The 16071-nt window shown below is 42.0% G+C and overlaps 2 protein-coding genes and 1 pseudogene across 2 annotated transcripts; all 3 read right to left on the bottom strand.

Annotated features, from left to right (window-relative positions):
• Positions 1 to 1046: 1046 nt before the first annotated feature.
• LOC107385089 (nuclear factor 7, brain-like) lies at positions 1047 to 2655 on the bottom strand. Its single transcript, XM_015958713.3, has one exon. It carries the CDS (start codon positions 2538 to 2540, stop codon positions 1152 to 1154), a length of 1389 nt encoding a protein of 462 aa, XP_015814199.3. The 5' UTR covers positions 2541 to 2655; the 3' UTR covers positions 1047 to 1151.
• A 433-nt stretch (positions 2656 to 3088) lies between these two features.
• On the bottom strand, positions 3089 to 4024 carry LOC107385902 (E3 ubiquitin-protein ligase TRIM35-like; annotated as a pseudogene).
• A 4995-nt stretch (positions 4025 to 9019) lies between these two features.
• Positions 9020 to 15790, bottom strand: pigu (phosphatidylinositol glycan anchor biosynthesis, class U). The gene is made up of 12 exons (XM_015958720.3): positions 15620 to 15790; positions 15237 to 15301; positions 12974 to 13033; positions 12775 to 12837; positions 12428 to 12537; positions 11217 to 11317; positions 10923 to 11020; positions 10629 to 10783; positions 10297 to 10440; positions 10079 to 10203; positions 9750 to 9892; positions 9020 to 9517 (listed from the first exon to the last, which is right to left on the bottom strand). Exons 1-12 carry the CDS (start codon positions 15747 to 15749, stop codon positions 9404 to 9406), a joined length of 1308 nt encoding a protein of 435 aa, XP_015814206.1. The 5' UTR covers positions 15750 to 15790; the 3' UTR covers positions 9020 to 9403.
• Positions 15791 to 16071: the final 281 nt, after the last annotated feature.

Below are 16071 nucleotides of genomic sequence, written 5' to 3'. Positions count from 1 at the left end.
GTAAAAAAAGTTGTGTAGCTGTTTGTCTTACAGAATCAAATACGTACGAGGTTTAGTTTGGGTCTTTTCATGTAGATTTTTATCAGAAGTAGCAACGAAAATGAGTCGGAACTCGGAAACGTCTGAAATCGTCACTAAGGTCCCAGTAGATTCTCTGATGTGTTCAGCCTGTGGAAGTGGCTTCTTTTTATACTTTATGTAAAAATTTCAGACATTTGAAAGAATAAACAGGAAAAATCTTATTCTGCCAAATGTGCTCATCAACTTTCCTGTTAACTTTGATTATTGGTGTTTTTTTCCTGAAAGATTATTGATGACATGGTTCAAAATGTTAACAGAAACACAAAACAAGTACATATAAGTGAAAAGACCTTGTTAAAAGCCTCAATTTAGATCATTCTATCTGCTGTAGTGGTAGTTTCTTTAAATATTAAGAAATAAATCTGGCTCTAGTGTTGAGGATTTTTCAGCCAAATGGTCCCATGTTTGTGTCTAATAGTACTTAAATACACAGGATGTCTCCTCTTTATTAAAGTTTATTTTTACTGAACCGTAGCTGCTGGTGAGCCTCGTGTGGAGAAGCAGATCTCCAGATCCTTCCTGGTTTGTTCCTCTGATTAAACAGAAGTTAACTCTGTTTCAGGTATTTCCTGAATACTCACGTCTGCTCTGGTTTCAGGTGTTACTGATGAACAAACGGTGTCTGAAAGTCTTGTAATGAAAACTTGTTTTGTTGTAACAACAGTTAAAAAAACATCCGCTAAAGACATCTGGTCTGTTTTTCTGGTTTAATGTTTTAGATTTTGGATCTACATTACGTTTAGGCTTGGTTACGTCTATGCTGACTTTGGTTTGAAGATGAACACCTGAAGGCTTTAACCAAAATGACATTGTAACATCACAGGCTGCAGATGATTTATTTTTAACAAAAGGATGCACGCGCCATTTTATTGCAGTTTTTTTTTTATTTGTTATTTTTTAGGACCCAGCTTTGTCTCATTAAGACTCGTCTGGTTTAACTAATGAAGAAAAAATAACTAGCAAATTTAAACACAAAGCCAATAAAACTAAACTGTTACCATTTCTGCTCTACAGTCAATAGCTGATGTTTATGCATAAGAAGATAAATTATAATAAAATATGCAGACAGACTACAGGGAAGCAGCTTCAGAGATGGTCTGTGGTGAAATCCTCAGCGGGATTTTATTCTTGGTCGATATAAAAGGAAACAGCTTCTCCATGAACGTGTGACTGAATCTGTGAATTAGTTTGTTCGTCTCCAGATCCAAGAATGACAAGCTTCCTCCGTCCCAGTCCAGCTGGACCCGGATCCTGTGGAGCGTCTTCACTGGGAGAACTTGTTCTGGATGTGGGAAAGAGACTGCCCTGTAGTTCCCATCAAAGAGACAAACTCCCCAGTACCCCACCTGGATCGGTCCCTTCCTCAGAACCGATTTCTTCACCACTCCAACACCCCAATTGTCCTCGTTTCTCACCTCCACGTCCCAGGTATGAGCTCCTGAGGTGAAACCTTCAGAGCCAAGAACACAGTGATGTTGGTCAAACCTCTCTGGGTTGTCTGGAAGCTTCTGTCTCGGCCTGAACCTCACACTGGTCAGATCCTCAGACAGGATGAGTTCTGGATGAGCTGTGTTTGGATCCAGAATCACAGGAGTGTAGGAGACCATCTCCTTGATCTTTGTCCAGATGTTGAAGCTCAGGTTTCCGAGATGTTTTGCCTCATCTATCAGAGCTCCTGGACCTGGTTGTGGGTCATCCAGCAGGGGGTACTGCTGGATTCTCCTTTTCACCTCCTGGTAGCTTTGTAAGACAGCAACGTCTCTCAGCTCCTCCTCTGAGGCTCTGATTGTGTCTGAGAGGACCCATATGATTCTGGCCAGACCTTCAGCCTTCCTCCTTATTTCTTTACCTTTTCGTTGCTCTTCCTCCCTCAGAGCAGCGATCCTGACTTCTTCCTCCTCTTGCAGAAACTTGTGAAACCTCTGAAACTGCTCCCTGATTTGCCTCTCAGTGTGTTTGGCCTGAACCTTGATGTGTTCTGCTGTTTCCTCCCATCGTCCCTGAACTCTTTTTAAGCTCTTTAGTTTCTTCTTCAGGGGTTTCAGGGCTATCAGGATCTCCTGACGGTGGTCCTCAGCAGCCTCAGCGATGGGCCGAAACCTGTGGTTGTTATGAGATTTTGAATCTCGACAGACGAGACAAACGGGCTGCTGATGATCCAGACAGAACAGCTTAAGCTTCTCAGCGTGAAGACTGCACAGAGGCTCAGATGGAGCTGAAGCTTTCTGTTTCCTCTCCAGTGTGAAGGTCTCACACAGGTTCTTTAATGCCAGGTTACGTGGAGGATATCTAAACAGAGACATCTCCCTGCAAAGTGGACACACCTCCTTTTGTTTCTCCCACCACCATCTCTGCAGACAGCCTCTACAGAAGCTGTGGCTGCAGGACAGGACAACAGGCTCTACAAAAATGTGAAGGCAGATGGGACACGTAAGATCCTTCTCTGACTGAGAAGACATTTTACCTCAGGATGAAAACGACAACGGAACCAGCAGCAGGCAGGAAGTTCCTTCACAGTTCCTCTCGCCTCAAAACGAGGCTTCTTCTATGAAATATTATCAATAAAAGGATAATCCAGTTTAAATCTTGTCCTCTGATGCTGTGTCTCCAACACACTGATGTAAAATCTAAACATCTCTGTTTTGTTCCTCCTGAGAGCCTCGATGAGGAACAATAACAGGGAAGTTGAACACAATAAGCTACCGCACCAGTAATACCAGCAGTGGGCTCATTTTGTTGCTGGTAAAATCTTTGGAGGTAATTTATTTTTGATGCAAACATAGGGAAAGGCATGGATGTGGTTTTTGGTATAAAGATCAAAGAACGATAACTCTCCTCTATCCCAGTCTAGTTGAACCCTGGTCCATCACGGGGAGAACTTTTAAGGTAGTGGAGAAGCTGCCACGTAATTCCCATTAGAGAAATAAATTCCCCAGAATCCTTCTTGGATTTGTTTCTGTCTCTGAACTGACTTCATTATGACACTGAGACCCCAGAACTGCTCATTCCTGACCTCCTCGTACCAGATGTGTGTTCCTGAGCTGAATCCCTCACAGCTGAGAATGCATTGTCAGCGCTCAAACCTCTCTGGATTCTCAGGAAGCTTCTGCCTCTGTCCAAATGTCACACAGGTCAGATCTTCAGACAGGATAAGATTAGGCTCAGCTGTGCTTGGATCAGAATCAAAGGATAGCAGGAGACCACCTCCTTCATTTTAGTCCAGATATTGTGGGCCAGGTTGCCCAGATGTTTGGCTTCATCTATCAGAGCTCATGAAGCTGGTTGTGGATGATCCATCTGGAAGACCCGCTGGATCATGTCAACAGCAGTCTAGATGTTGTGGATCAAACAAACATCTTCAACTCTCAGCTCCTCTTCTGTGAGTGTAACCGTATCTGAAAGAGCGTCTATTTTACTCCTAAAGTCCTCAGTTTGTCCCGTCAGCATCTGACTCTTGTGCTCCTCTTCCTTCCTCAGTGCAGAGATCCTAACCTCCTCCTCCTCATGAAAAAACTGCTGAAGCATCTGAAACTGCTCTGATCTGTCTTTCTGTTCGTCGAGAATGGACCAGAGCATGTTCTGCTGTCAGATCAATGTTTTCTTGTGGTTTTGGTGTCCTTCTGAGTCTGCAGACGAGACAAACAGGCTTCTCGTGGTCCAGACAGAAGAGTTTGAGCTTCTCAGAGTGCAGGCTGCAGACAGACTCTGATTCTAATGAAGTTGTCAGAGTCTTTCCCAGTAAAATGGCCTCACACAGGTTCTTCAACTCTGAGTTACAGGGTAGATCTGTCGACAGAGGTTCCTCCTGACAACCTGGACACCTAGACCAGCAGATCTGCTGACAGTCTCAACAGAAGCTGTGGCTGCAGGACAGTAGAACCAGACTTCTAAAAATATCACAGCAGAGTTCACAGGTGGGATCCTTAACTGACTGAAGATACATTTTACCTGCAGGATAAGACCATAACTCAGCTGGCGGTCAGCTGATTTCATTCAGAGCTGATTAAAAAAAGAGCTGAATGTTGAGGTGGAGGTGTTCCAGTGATCCCATTGTTTCCACTGCTGGTGAACTTGAAGACATAAAGACAAGCTTTCACATGAAGTCCTTTACGTTTATTTATGTTTATTTATTTGGCAGACGCTTTTATCCAAAGCGACTTACAATTTATAACCTATAGGGCATGTTGTGATCTGTGGGGGAAACCGGAGTACACGGAGGAAACCCACGCATGCATGGGGAGAACACGCAACTCCACGCAGAAAGGCCGCAGCCGAGTTTCGAACCTGCAACCTTCGTGCTGCGAGGCAACAGTGCTAACCACTGCACCACGATGCAGCCCCTTTATGCAAATCCAGGTGAGCATGCACAGATCATTTATGACCTAGAAGCTATCAGACAGATTTCCAACGCAAACCTAAAGTCCACACAGATAGACTTCATGACCAGCAAGAAGGAACTGTAGAACATCATAAAACATCACCAGTTTCTGGAGCTGAAGACGCAGGAGGATCCAGAAAACATCATGCATGGCTGTCCTGGGTCAACAGAGTAAAGATAAATAACTCTCATATTGAAATCTCACAACCACAATCTGAAACCAACATCACTGTGCTGTTAGAAATAAGCAGCATCAGAAGATCCAGGTCTGCTGGTACTTCTGCTATAATGACATTACCCGATTCAAACCAAAACCCAAATTAAAGAGACATTAAACTAAAACGCAGTGATGCTAAAAGTCTCAGAAACATGTGAATGAAAAGACCAGTGAGACATTAATTTAAAACATCTTCTCACGTTTCAGCTGTGAGGACCTGAGCTGAAGCCAACATGACTGAGGAAACATCTGAACTTTCTGTTTGTGTCCAGACCTCCTCGTGGCTCAGCCTTCAGACAGGATGACGTCTGGGTGAGCCGTGTTTAGATCCATGGTCTTCACTATAGTGTAGATATCTGGCCTCAGCTAAAAGAGCTCCGGCTCATGATGATTCAAGCAACAGGTGAACAGGTGGAGAGTCTCAGACTCATAACCAAGAAGGAAGCCTCACACAGGCTCTTTTTAGAGGTTGGCTCTCTGACCCTATGGGGCATCATCTGATAGGCTGGACAGGCCTGGACCAACATCTCTGCTTTATTTAATTGTGTTTAATTACATATCTGGATGACTTCATTCAGTTTCTGGCTTTTATTCTGAAGCAAACAACCTGTTTGCTGCTTGTTTTTGCCAGAATTGTTGCAGATGTGTTCACCTGTAGCTCTTCTCTGCTCTGGTGAGTTTCTCCATCCATACCAGTTAGTCCAGGAAACAGGATCACACTAAAGGGGACTTTGACAAACCAGCTGCCTATTCACTTGACTTCTAGTGACAGACAAGTGGGTGGAGGAGGCAAAGGGAGCAGCAGGATCTCCTGGTTTGGTGGAAAACAAACTTGTAAAAGCAGATGAATCCATGACTGAGGTCAAAGATAAAACATCTGATGTGTGACATGAAAGCTTTGGGTCAAAGTTTGATGGGATGTCTGTTTGGTTGTAGTAAAGAAGGATGCCGAGCTAGCTCCTGAACTTAAACTATTAAAGAAAGTGTTCAGTTCACTGGCTCTGTCCAGACTCCTGTGTTCTATTTTCCTCAAATACAGTGAATCTGCATACTCTAACAAAGGTAAACATGTTGCAGGGATTAGGTGTTTCCTTGCCTTCAGAGAATAGCATAATCTCCTTCAGTAAAAGAAACCTTTTTGGTAAAGTTTTATATATGTAAATGAAATGAAAGATTCTGACCAATTATGACACCCAAGTATTTATAAGATGCAGTCATTTAATCAGGAAACTCTAAACTATTTGAGATTTTTAGGGCTGGGTGTGACTTTCTTACTATTTAATGACATGCATGTGCACCCTCCTGCATTCCAATACAATAGGGTCTAATGACATCAACAACTCCACAGGGGGTAGGGAGGATGAGGTATTCATAGGTTGAGGTATTCATAGGTAGTTTCTGTTTGTTAAGCAACAAAAGACAGCATCAGTTAATAAGCATGACCCTTCTGTATTCAAGTCAGAATTGACAAAGCTCCTCAGAGGAGAAGCAAAATGTCTTCAAAGAAACCAAAGAAGTCCAGTTGTCTTCATTTTAACCCCTTGGATTACCATGAGCTGGTAGCCTGGCAAGCCAGACTAAATAAATGTAAACTTTGCAAAGCAATAATTTGGTCTAGTTCACTAGGCTAATGAGCTGGATGACTGAGAACCTTCACCAGCAACATACATGTGGATTTTTCAGCATTGAGCACAAACTTTAGTTTGGTGAAATGAGACTGTACCCCCTCAAAAGCTGCCTGTAGAAATTTCAGAGTCTGAGTAATGGTGAAGGATTAAGAGTAGATAATGTCATCTGCATCAAAAATGAAGAGCAGCAATTGATACCTGATTCTGAGTCTCTCAGCCTCCAGTAGCAGGTGATGATCAACAGTGTCAACGGCTGCAGTCAGGTCCAGCAGGACCAGAACAGAACCGTCCTCTGCATCACTGTGGGTCAGAAGGTCATTGGAAACCCTAAGAATAGCTGTTTCACTAGAATGAGCTCTACAGAAACCTGAATGGAAACTATCATAGATGTTACGTTCATCAAGAGCAGCTGTGAGCTGTTTAGCCACAACCTTTTCCAAGATCTTGGAGACGTACAGAAGTTTAGAGATGGTTCTGAAGCTGCTATAATATCAGCCTTTCTGAAGAAAAATCTGAACCTAAATGCCAAATTAAATATCATCATTCATAATAAAAGACATCTAAATAAAAAAAATGAAATCCCTGGAATGATTTCAGTGCAGCAAATATGTTTCCCTTTTCTTTTATTGGTAAAAAATGTTTGACCCTTCTGCACAAACAGATGAAAAGTATAAAAAGTCAAGAGGTGTTTAATTTTATGTAGGTGGGCGCAAAGTAAACCATTTTATCTTTGACTCTGAAACATGGAATTAACCCAAAATGCAACTAAACATTCAGAGAATCTTCATGTTGATTTTAAAGAGCAAGTCAAGCCCTACCAGAGTCTAACTCCACTCCCACTTCATGTTTGAAAAATGCAACAAATGCTGTTGCCTGGCAGACCGAGAAGGCGGAGCTGCTAACAAACACACACACACACACACACACACACACACACACACACAACAGCATTGTGACATAATAATGTACCAGTTTACATCATAGCATACCTCTTAGCCAATAGCAGTGGCAGATTTAAATTCAAAGTGCAGTGCAGAGTTTTTACCTGACAACGGCACAACACTGCCAGTTTTAAGCAGAATATTTAAATTTTAACTAAGATGCACTGAAGTGCCAAATTATTGACTACACGTGTCTGCAGCATGATTAGACACTCGTTTATTTAGTTTATCAGCAAAAAAAGTTTATTTGGGGGAGACTTGCTCTTTAAAGGTTTTGTGTTATTTCATTTAATCGGAAAGCTGCATCTTTCCCAGTTCCATAAAAAAATGTGTCATATATCAGTCTGTCTAAACAGACAGCACCATTCAGACACAGTCTGGAATAAACATCTGTTGTTTAAATATGATCTGATGCGAAAATGTTAGTTTCCAAACAGTTTTGTGTTAATATAAAATGTAAAATATTGGTACCATGAAACAATGAGTTAGTTTGTAGTAAACACCGACTAGGGCTGCATCGTGGAGCAGTGGATAGCACTGTTGCCTCGCAGCACGAAGGTTGCTGGTTCGAAACTGGGCTGCGGCCTTTCTGCATGGAGTTGCGTGTTCTCCCCGTGGGTTTCCTCCGGGTACTCCAGTTTCCCCCACAGATCACAACATGCCCTATAGGTTATAAATTGTAAGTCGCTTTGGATAAAAGCGTCTGCCAAATAAATAAACATAAACATAGATTAGAATACTATAATAGTGTCATTTGGTTTTACAAAAAACTGGGAGAGTAAAAAAAGCTTTAAAAGAGTAAAACATACGAGTTTACCTTTTGTTAGGGAGTTAAATATTCATGATAATTCTTGTTTTTGTCTTGTGAAAACAATCAGGGTAGTAAATGACTTCCTGGATCTACCGGATATTGGTTTTAGTTAGGGGAGTGAGTGTGTGTTTCCTTTCTACAAAAAAAAACAAAAAAAAAAAAAAACTGACCATTCAACATTTGAAATCTGAGGTCTTTCTCACTAAAAATGCTAAATCCCCCCATTACCAAAGTAGTATCTTCTGACAACCACGTCATCCATAACCTGCATGCATACAGAAGAAGTTCATTAGAACCATTAAAATGTTTTTTTTAACTAATTATTTTTGATTACATGCAGAAACAGTGGAGACATTTCTCACAGTGATAAAACATTTGTAGGGATGGAATCAGAAGAAAACTGTAGGGCGATTTCACTTGGTCCATAATCATCATCACCATTTTTCTATGCTCCCGTACTTCAGATCAAACACATTCACTGCTGTCTGCTCTCCTCAGTTATTCAGCTTCTATCAGATGAATCTGAGACCTAATTCACAAACACAAAAGTATTATTGAAAAACAGCCTTAGGCTAATTAAAATGATCGCCATCTAAATGTTTTTGGCATCATTTCAAGTGAAGACAACTCTTGACAGATGCACCTGAAAGCACCGGGCTAACGCCACATAAAACGCCTGAGATTCCACTACTTCTGATTATTTGGATAATAAATTTGCTTGTAAAATATATCCGTGTTCATGTGGAGAAGGCCTGAGGATGAACCAATCCACACTTTTTAGGCAGCATCCCAAGTCCAGGTGGTGTTATGTGCTGTAGATAGTCCGGCTTTAAACAGGGATGAGATCCAAAACTGAGGAGATGGAGTTTATGTAATTAAAGAGTGAGAAACCTTTCATAATTCCATTTTCTCTGTTCCTAGTATAACTAAATCAGTTTAAACACAACATAACATTACGGTGAGTCAGGACCAGTAGTTTTATGTGAGAGACTCAAAAGGTTTCCTACATTTGTCAATTTTAATGAAAAGGCAGGCTTCAAAATAAAAGCCCAGCTGTATGTTCCTCTGTTGGTTCATCCACAACATGTAATAGGAGGAAATAACCTTCAAAATAAAAGTCCAGTTTCTCTAAGGTGTCAGAGGGGAGATCCTTCAGAGTAAGTTTTCCAACAGAGAAGGGGGTCACAAGTCTGAGTCTGACACATGAAGTTGTACCTCACACACTTTCTGCATGTGTGCTTTTGTTCATTCTGATGATCAGTGCAGCGCCGATGTCTCTTATTCATCTCAGTTTTTCACTTTAGGGAGAGCTTCAACAGTTTCTTCCTCCCTGTAGAGACTGTGCTTCTATTTTAGTACTAGCGTAGCCTCCGAGCCATCCTTCTTCTTTAGATAAAGTCCATGGATGAGGTGGTGTTCCCTCCTCAGGAAGGCGTAGAAGTAATCTGACACCAGAAGGATCTGAAAGGAAATAAGGGCAACAAAATGTTCTTTTGTCAAAGAATAAAAACACGGATGTGTCAGAAATTAAGATTTTCTTTTAAGCTTGTATGAAAGGTGGAAGTTTAAAGAGTAAAGTTCAATTATTGCAGAAAACCAGGGTCTTAATCTGAAGCAGCTGGATTTATTTAGGCCACCATAACTTTTAATGTCTGAATGTGCAATTTTTCATGCCACATCTGCACAGTCTTACCTGCGCCACATTGAACAGCAGAGTTATGGCGTAGTAGAAGTTGGAGTTGGCGCTGCCAGCGTAGATCCAGAGGTGCCACAGAACCGGGAACAGAACAGAACAGGCCAACAGGACACAGGACACCAGAAAGATGTTCCTCAGGACTGCAGCGAGACGGAAAACAGTTTGCTCAAGATTGCTTCTTTATATGATGTTTTTTAATATTTATATATATCAGATTGTAACTCATGCTTTCATTTTACAGTTCAACTCTTTATTATTGGACATTTAGAATTAATTAATGGGTTTTGAGATTAATGTACGCTTCATGCAAACATCACGACACTTACATCTGTGCAGGTGACTCCAGACAGGAAGCAGGGCCATGTAGAGTGCAATGTCTCCCACAGTGGGGTAAGACTTAAAGATGGAGATCACAGCTAACTGCATGAACATCAGAAACACCGGATGGTCCCTATAGCACAAACATTTGGGATAAAGAGACTGAAAGCACTGTAGCATTGCCTCACACGATCAGACTGGTGTGAGGGTAAGAAGGAGAACTTACTTGAGTTTGATGGACAGAGGGACGGTGTAAAAGAAAACATTGATCTGGAAAACACAGAGGAAGAAGAGGCGGAAATGCTCAAACATCTCAGCAAAGAAGTACCAGAAGAGGCCGATGTTCGGGGTGAGGTCAGGAACTGAAAGACTGGAGGGACAAAAACAAAAAAAATCAGTCTGGTTCTGCAAAAAGGCTCATTTTAGTCAATAGTTCAAGATGCTCTCTGGTGCGAAAACTCTACAGCTACAAAACTCCACCAGCCATGTCTCCACCCTGCAGTTGGAGAGAAGGTGCAGCTGTATCTGCTTTACACCATTAGCTTTGCTTCTACTCACATGAAGCCATAAACAGATGGCAGGTAGTCCCACGAGCCGAGCAGGAAGAAGGAAAGACAGATGAGGACAAACAGGCTACCGAGGTACATGAAGAGGTACTGAACGACAAACCACCAGAAACTGGCTCTTCGATAATTCACCGGGATGTACTGGCGCTGAAGAGACAAAAATAAAGGCGGAGGAGCAAAAGATGCAACTAAATCTTTCTAATGTTGCATTAAAATCAAAGGGAATTAAAAAGCTCATCAATACCACAACATTTATTTATGTTCATCTATGCTAAACACAACCAACCTGCATTAGGTACAGCATCGCTGGAGCACACAGTGTGAGAGGGTAGATGGACTGGTAAGTGGCCAAGCACAGGAAGACAGCACTCAGCAGGGCATTTCCTGAAACACAGAATAAAACTAAATTAACCCCTAACTCTAAAAAAACAGGAAAAATGGTTCTAGGGGTATCTTGAATAAAAAAAATAGAATTAAAAATTAAAATGATGCTGCCAACTATTTATTTCAACAACCATAAAGGTTCTAGAAAGAAACAAAGATATCTTAAAACAATGTGGGGTAATAATCTGAGGCTGACCTTTAATCGTGGTGAGGATGAACAGGGAGATGACCGCATTGTTCAGGCCGCAGGTCGACTTGGCGACGCAGGACAGGATGGTAAATGGGTTCAGCAGGTAACTGTGAGAGAACATAATTTTAATTAAAAATACTTAATTAACCCCAAAGTGAAATTAGATGCAACTCTTATTATTTAAGCTTCTTTAAAGATTAATTATTGATGTTTCTAGCGGTGGGCAGGTGTTGGAGATTTTAATGTATTACTGTCTTAAATGTTCCTTTTTAAGTAATCATATGCTAATCTTATGATTGTGAAGTAAGCCACAGGGCTTTCTCCTTTCCTCATAGCTGAGGCATGCGGCCTGATAAGCATGGGGGTTGGGGATGCTCTGCCTGACAACAGGAAAGTTAGCAGGCTGAATGAGTCACCCCTGTAACTTGAGACTTCCTTTTTAGAAGGTCCTGCCTTAGATAGAAGCAACAGTGTTATTGGTTAAGTGGGGACAGTGATGGATTGTTCTTTGTCCTTGGTTGCCCGTGTTTCAATAAAACCAGCTGGAGAGAGAGAGAACGTGCCAGAGATGATCGGACATGGGCCTTTGCAGGCTTTTGGCCGGTTGCCCTCTGCTGCCCCTCAGCAGCGTATAAAACCTACTGACTTCTCTCCTGTGTGGTTCATTCCAGGATTTAAAAATACCCAACAGCATGAAAGACCTTCTGTCTGTTGTTCTGGATCTTAAGAAGCTTCTGACTGAAGACACTGTAGCTGACTTATGTCTTGTGAAGAGGATGATCATGGTTGTACATCGTGTTCTTCGTTTTTGCAAAAAATAAAAATAAAATCCCCCAGAGCAGAGCTAGCCTTCCTTATAATCACGGGCTCTGATGCTGCTACATCAACAGTTAACTGCAGAGGTCTCCTCAACAGACCTATGGAAGATCTGGAACATCTTGCTGCAAACACTGAAGGATCTCAGCTTTAATAAGTCAGGTCTGCTCCCTTTCGCTTCACTGTTATGTCTCCAGTCTGCTTCACCAGGGTTTTCACATTCTTTCACCACTTCTACTTCTTCTCTCATGATGGAAGAAGTGTTCAACCTGCTTTTCCTGAAACTTACAACCATCTTTTTTGTTTCATTCACAATCAAGATTTTTACAAAAAATACTAAATTTTTAAACCTGCGATTCAATGACCGCTTGGTTTTAACTCCATCTAGTGGGAGTACTTACAACATGGCTACTTTCAGGGGAATGTACAACATTTCTTTGGGACTTCTGATGAGCTCCAAACAGTCTTGAGGGTATCGGTCTGCCTCCAGGGCAAACTTCTGTTTTCTGGACTGAAAAACATCAGAGAAGGCAAATGAAATGTCTCATCGCCCTTTCTACAAGGAAAATTGTGTGCATGCATGAAAACATGTGTAACTTATCCAGTCACAACTGTATGACTGATTCATCTAAATAGTCTAAATAATGAGTGGCAAACTGAGCTGCCGTTGGTTAAAATAAACTACCTTTTGTGCTAATTTGATATAAAAAAGGGCTTAATTTTCCTTAAACATTTCTCACTTTCTTACCACTTGTTTGTTGTATTCCTTCACTGCCAAGTAGAGAGCAATAGCAGAGATCACGTCTGCCAACTAACAAACAAAACAAAGAGAACTTTCATTGATTTTATTCCAGCTGAAAAAGAGCAATAGGTGTTTACTGGGGTTCATCCCGGAACTCGCTGGAAATACTCAAGCTGGGATGCCAAGTTTGTTGTGGCTCTCTCACCATAAATGTAATTTCTGCATAATCCACCAGAAAGTGGAAGAGATAGATGACGAGAGGGGTCTGGAGAAAAAACAAAAAGGTTATTTGGAATCAAAATAGGAGCATATGATGTAAACTTGGGTTGAGGGTTGTGGCAAATGTCAAATCATTATTTTAGTTTAAAAGTAAAATAATGATTTTTCATATTTAAAGTAAATTTTCACAAAAATGAAACAAAACATGCTCTCTATGTTAAAGCAGCCCTAAAGGAGGGGGGGGGGGATGCTGTAACATATAGGTTAATTATCTACCTTATGCTAATAGCTGCTAATAATGCTAACCTAATGCCACAGCTGACAGTTAACCTCACCATGATGTAAATCACCAACTCATTTTGAAGTTATGCTAACAGACCAACACTGAAAATCCTCACCAAGTAAGAACATCTTTACTTCTACTTGTTTTTTTGGGGGGAGCCTAAGCCACACCCACCCACTTCTGGTCCATGGGTGTCCCACTGCTCCCAAAAATGAATCGGAGTCTATGAGCGGATAAAAGTTATTTTCTGACCCTGTTTGATATGTGCCACGGATTTTACATTTGACGTCCGTGAATTTTAAAGACACATTTATGCCAAGACTCTGTTATTCGCTATTTTCGAACAGTGATTTTAGGTTTTGTGTGAAAAGACATTTAGGACTACAATTGTGTCTCACCATATTGACATCATTGACATGAGATTCAGACATGGAGAAGAAAATGGCTGTGTATTTTGCAAGCTTTAACGCTCTCTTCCAGGATGACAGAAGGAGCATTAAACATGGAGAAAACCAGGGCAAGCATTTCAGTCCATGTAGTAAGTGCGTAGTAAGTTCCTCTCCGTGGGCTGCCACCTTACCGTGGTGGAGGGGTTTGAGTGTTTCAATGATCCTAGGAGCTAAGTTGTCTGAGGCTTTTTGCGTCTGGTAGGGTCACCCATGGCAAACAGGTCCTAGGTGAGGGATCAGACAAAGAGCAACCCAAAGACCTCTTATGATGAATTATATAAATGGAAACTGTGTTCCCTCGCCCGGACATGGGTCACGGGGGCCCCCCTCTGGAGCCAGGCCTGGAGGTGGGGCATGTTGGCGAGCGCCTGGTGGATGGGCTTTCACCCATGGAGCCCAGCCGGGCACAGCCCGAAGAGGAAATGTGGATCCCCCTTCCCATGGGCTCACCACTCGTGGGAGGGGCCAAAGGGGTCAGGTGCAGTGTGTGACGGGTGGTAGTCGAGGGCAGGGACCTTGGCTGTCTGATCCTCGGCTACAGAAGCTGGCTCTTGGCACATGGAATGTCACCTCTCTGGTGGGGAAGGAGCCTGAGTTGGTGTGTGACGTTGAGAGGTTCCAACTAGATATAGTCTGACTCATCTCAATGCATGGCTCTGGCTCTGGAACCAGTTTCCTTGAGAGGGGTTGGACTTTCTACCACTCTGGAGTTGCTTCCACTGAGAGGCGCTGAGCAGGGGTGGGCATATTAGTTGCCCCCCATCTTGGTGCCTGTATGTTGAGGTTTACCCCAGTGAATCAGAGGGTAGCCTCCCTCCGCCTACGTGTGGGGGGACGGGTTCTGACTGTGGTCAGTGCTTATGCACCAAACTACAGTTCAGACTACCCACCCTTTTTGGAGACCCTAAATTGAAATTCATTGCCGTCCACATTAAACCTTAGTCTTAAAAAATTCACAACATGAATAAATGTCATTAATCGTCTTAAAATTTCTTTCATTTGAAAATACAAATTTTCAGAAAAGGCACTTGAGCCATTGCCCTGCCTTCTTCTCAAACTTAACACGCAGGAATAGATTGTGGGTAACTGTGGGTCACCCAAGTCCACATTGATACAGACCTGGGAAAAGTGCAGATCAAGGGTGCAAAATGAGCTTGGTCACTTCCTGCACTTGAAAATCGGGACACCCTATGCACTTGCACCCCTGGCTGGGAACATGATATTAAAAGGCACAAGTGTGGAGGTGTGAGTATTGGGACTGGGCCATAAATACCATAAATACACAATAATGTGATCAGGCCCTGAGTGTGTTGCATCCAAATCGATCTGGGCAGCAACATTTCCCAATCATTCTGATAAATAGTTTGTGACAATCCTACTATTATTACTTTGGCAGATTGGCAACACATTTAAATCCTTGAGGATTTGAAATCAGCTCATCACCTAACCCCTAAAGCAGACACAAATGCTGTCATGGCCTGATAACATGATAGGTATTTAATGTGCGGATCTCCTACCTCATGGAACACATCTCCTGAGTATGGTGAAACTCCAAGATCAAGCAGTGCCAAACCCTCAATAACTGCAAAAAACAAACAACATCTGTGTTATCCTCTATGGTAGAGCTAATATCATCAATCACCTTGTAATGATCTGGTTTTACTTTACAGGGGCTGAAGCATGACACATGTAGCATCCACACACATTATTCAACATTTTTATAAGAAATCAGCACTTGTCTAGGCTTGTCTGGATTTGTTTTTGCAAGCCGATCAGGACTCTCCGTCTTTTGTATCGGAACTGGTTTGACTTGACAGCATCGTTCAGACGAAGATGCAGGAAGGAACCGGAATTTTAACCGAACAACTGGGATCCGGACGACAGCCGCACCCGCGCTTACCTCGTTTCCAGGCGGTAATGGGTGACACCACCTCCACCCGCTCCGCGATTACCTCCGCTAGAGAGGATCTGTAAAGAGCCGCGCGGATTGTAACGGCTACAACTAAAAGTAGAGTCAAGGGAGCCGCCATCTTCACAAGGAAGCGCTTTCCGCCCTGCCGGTACAAGGCATGATGGGAAATGAAGTATGTTGTCTAAAAAGACAACTACATAAATAAAACAAAATAAAGTTCACATAAACTATTATTCGTCTTCTATTTTACTTGAAAAGGCATTACGTTCTTGTAAAATTCTGATCATAATTATTTTTTGTGTTTGGTTTTTTGCACATTTTATAATTTTTTTTTGGATTTCATTTAGAACACAGATGTAATACAGATCATTTTCATTACTTTTGTGTAAAAATACTCAGTACAAATATCTACAGAATGTATCTATAAGAGTGTTTCTCAA

Source organism: Nothobranchius furzeri, chromosome 3 (assembly GCF_043380555.1).
Source record: "Nothobranchius furzeri strain GRZ-AD chromosome 3, NfurGRZ-RIMD1, whole genome shotgun sequence".
NCBI lineage: Eukaryota > Metazoa > Chordata > Actinopteri > Cyprinodontiformes > Nothobranchiidae > Nothobranchius > Nothobranchius furzeri.
The sequence above is the reverse complement of the archived record's forward strand: the minus strand, read 5'-3'. Positions and strand labels throughout refer to the sequence as shown.

What these genes read in the sequence shown, in the direction of transcription:
- LOC107385089 (XM_015958713.3), bottom strand. Translation starts at nt 2,540, where the DNA reads ATGTCTTCTCAGTCAGAGAAGGATCTTACGTGTCCCATCTGCCTTCAC.
- pigu (XM_015958720.3), bottom strand. Translation starts at nt 15,749, where the DNA reads ATGGCGGCTCCCTTGACTCTACTTTTAGTTGTAGCCGTTACAATCCGC. An exon ending in CAGGAGATGTGTTCCATGAG is followed by an intron (nt 13,034 to 15,236) that starts GTAGGAGATCCG and finishes TTTTTTCTCCAG; the next exon opens with ACCCCTCTCGTCATCTATCT. An exon ending in TGCTGTTCAATGTGGCGCAG is followed by an intron (nt 9,518 to 9,749) that starts GTAAGACTGTGC and finishes ATTTCCTTTCAG; the next exon opens with ATCCTTCTGGTGTCAGATTA.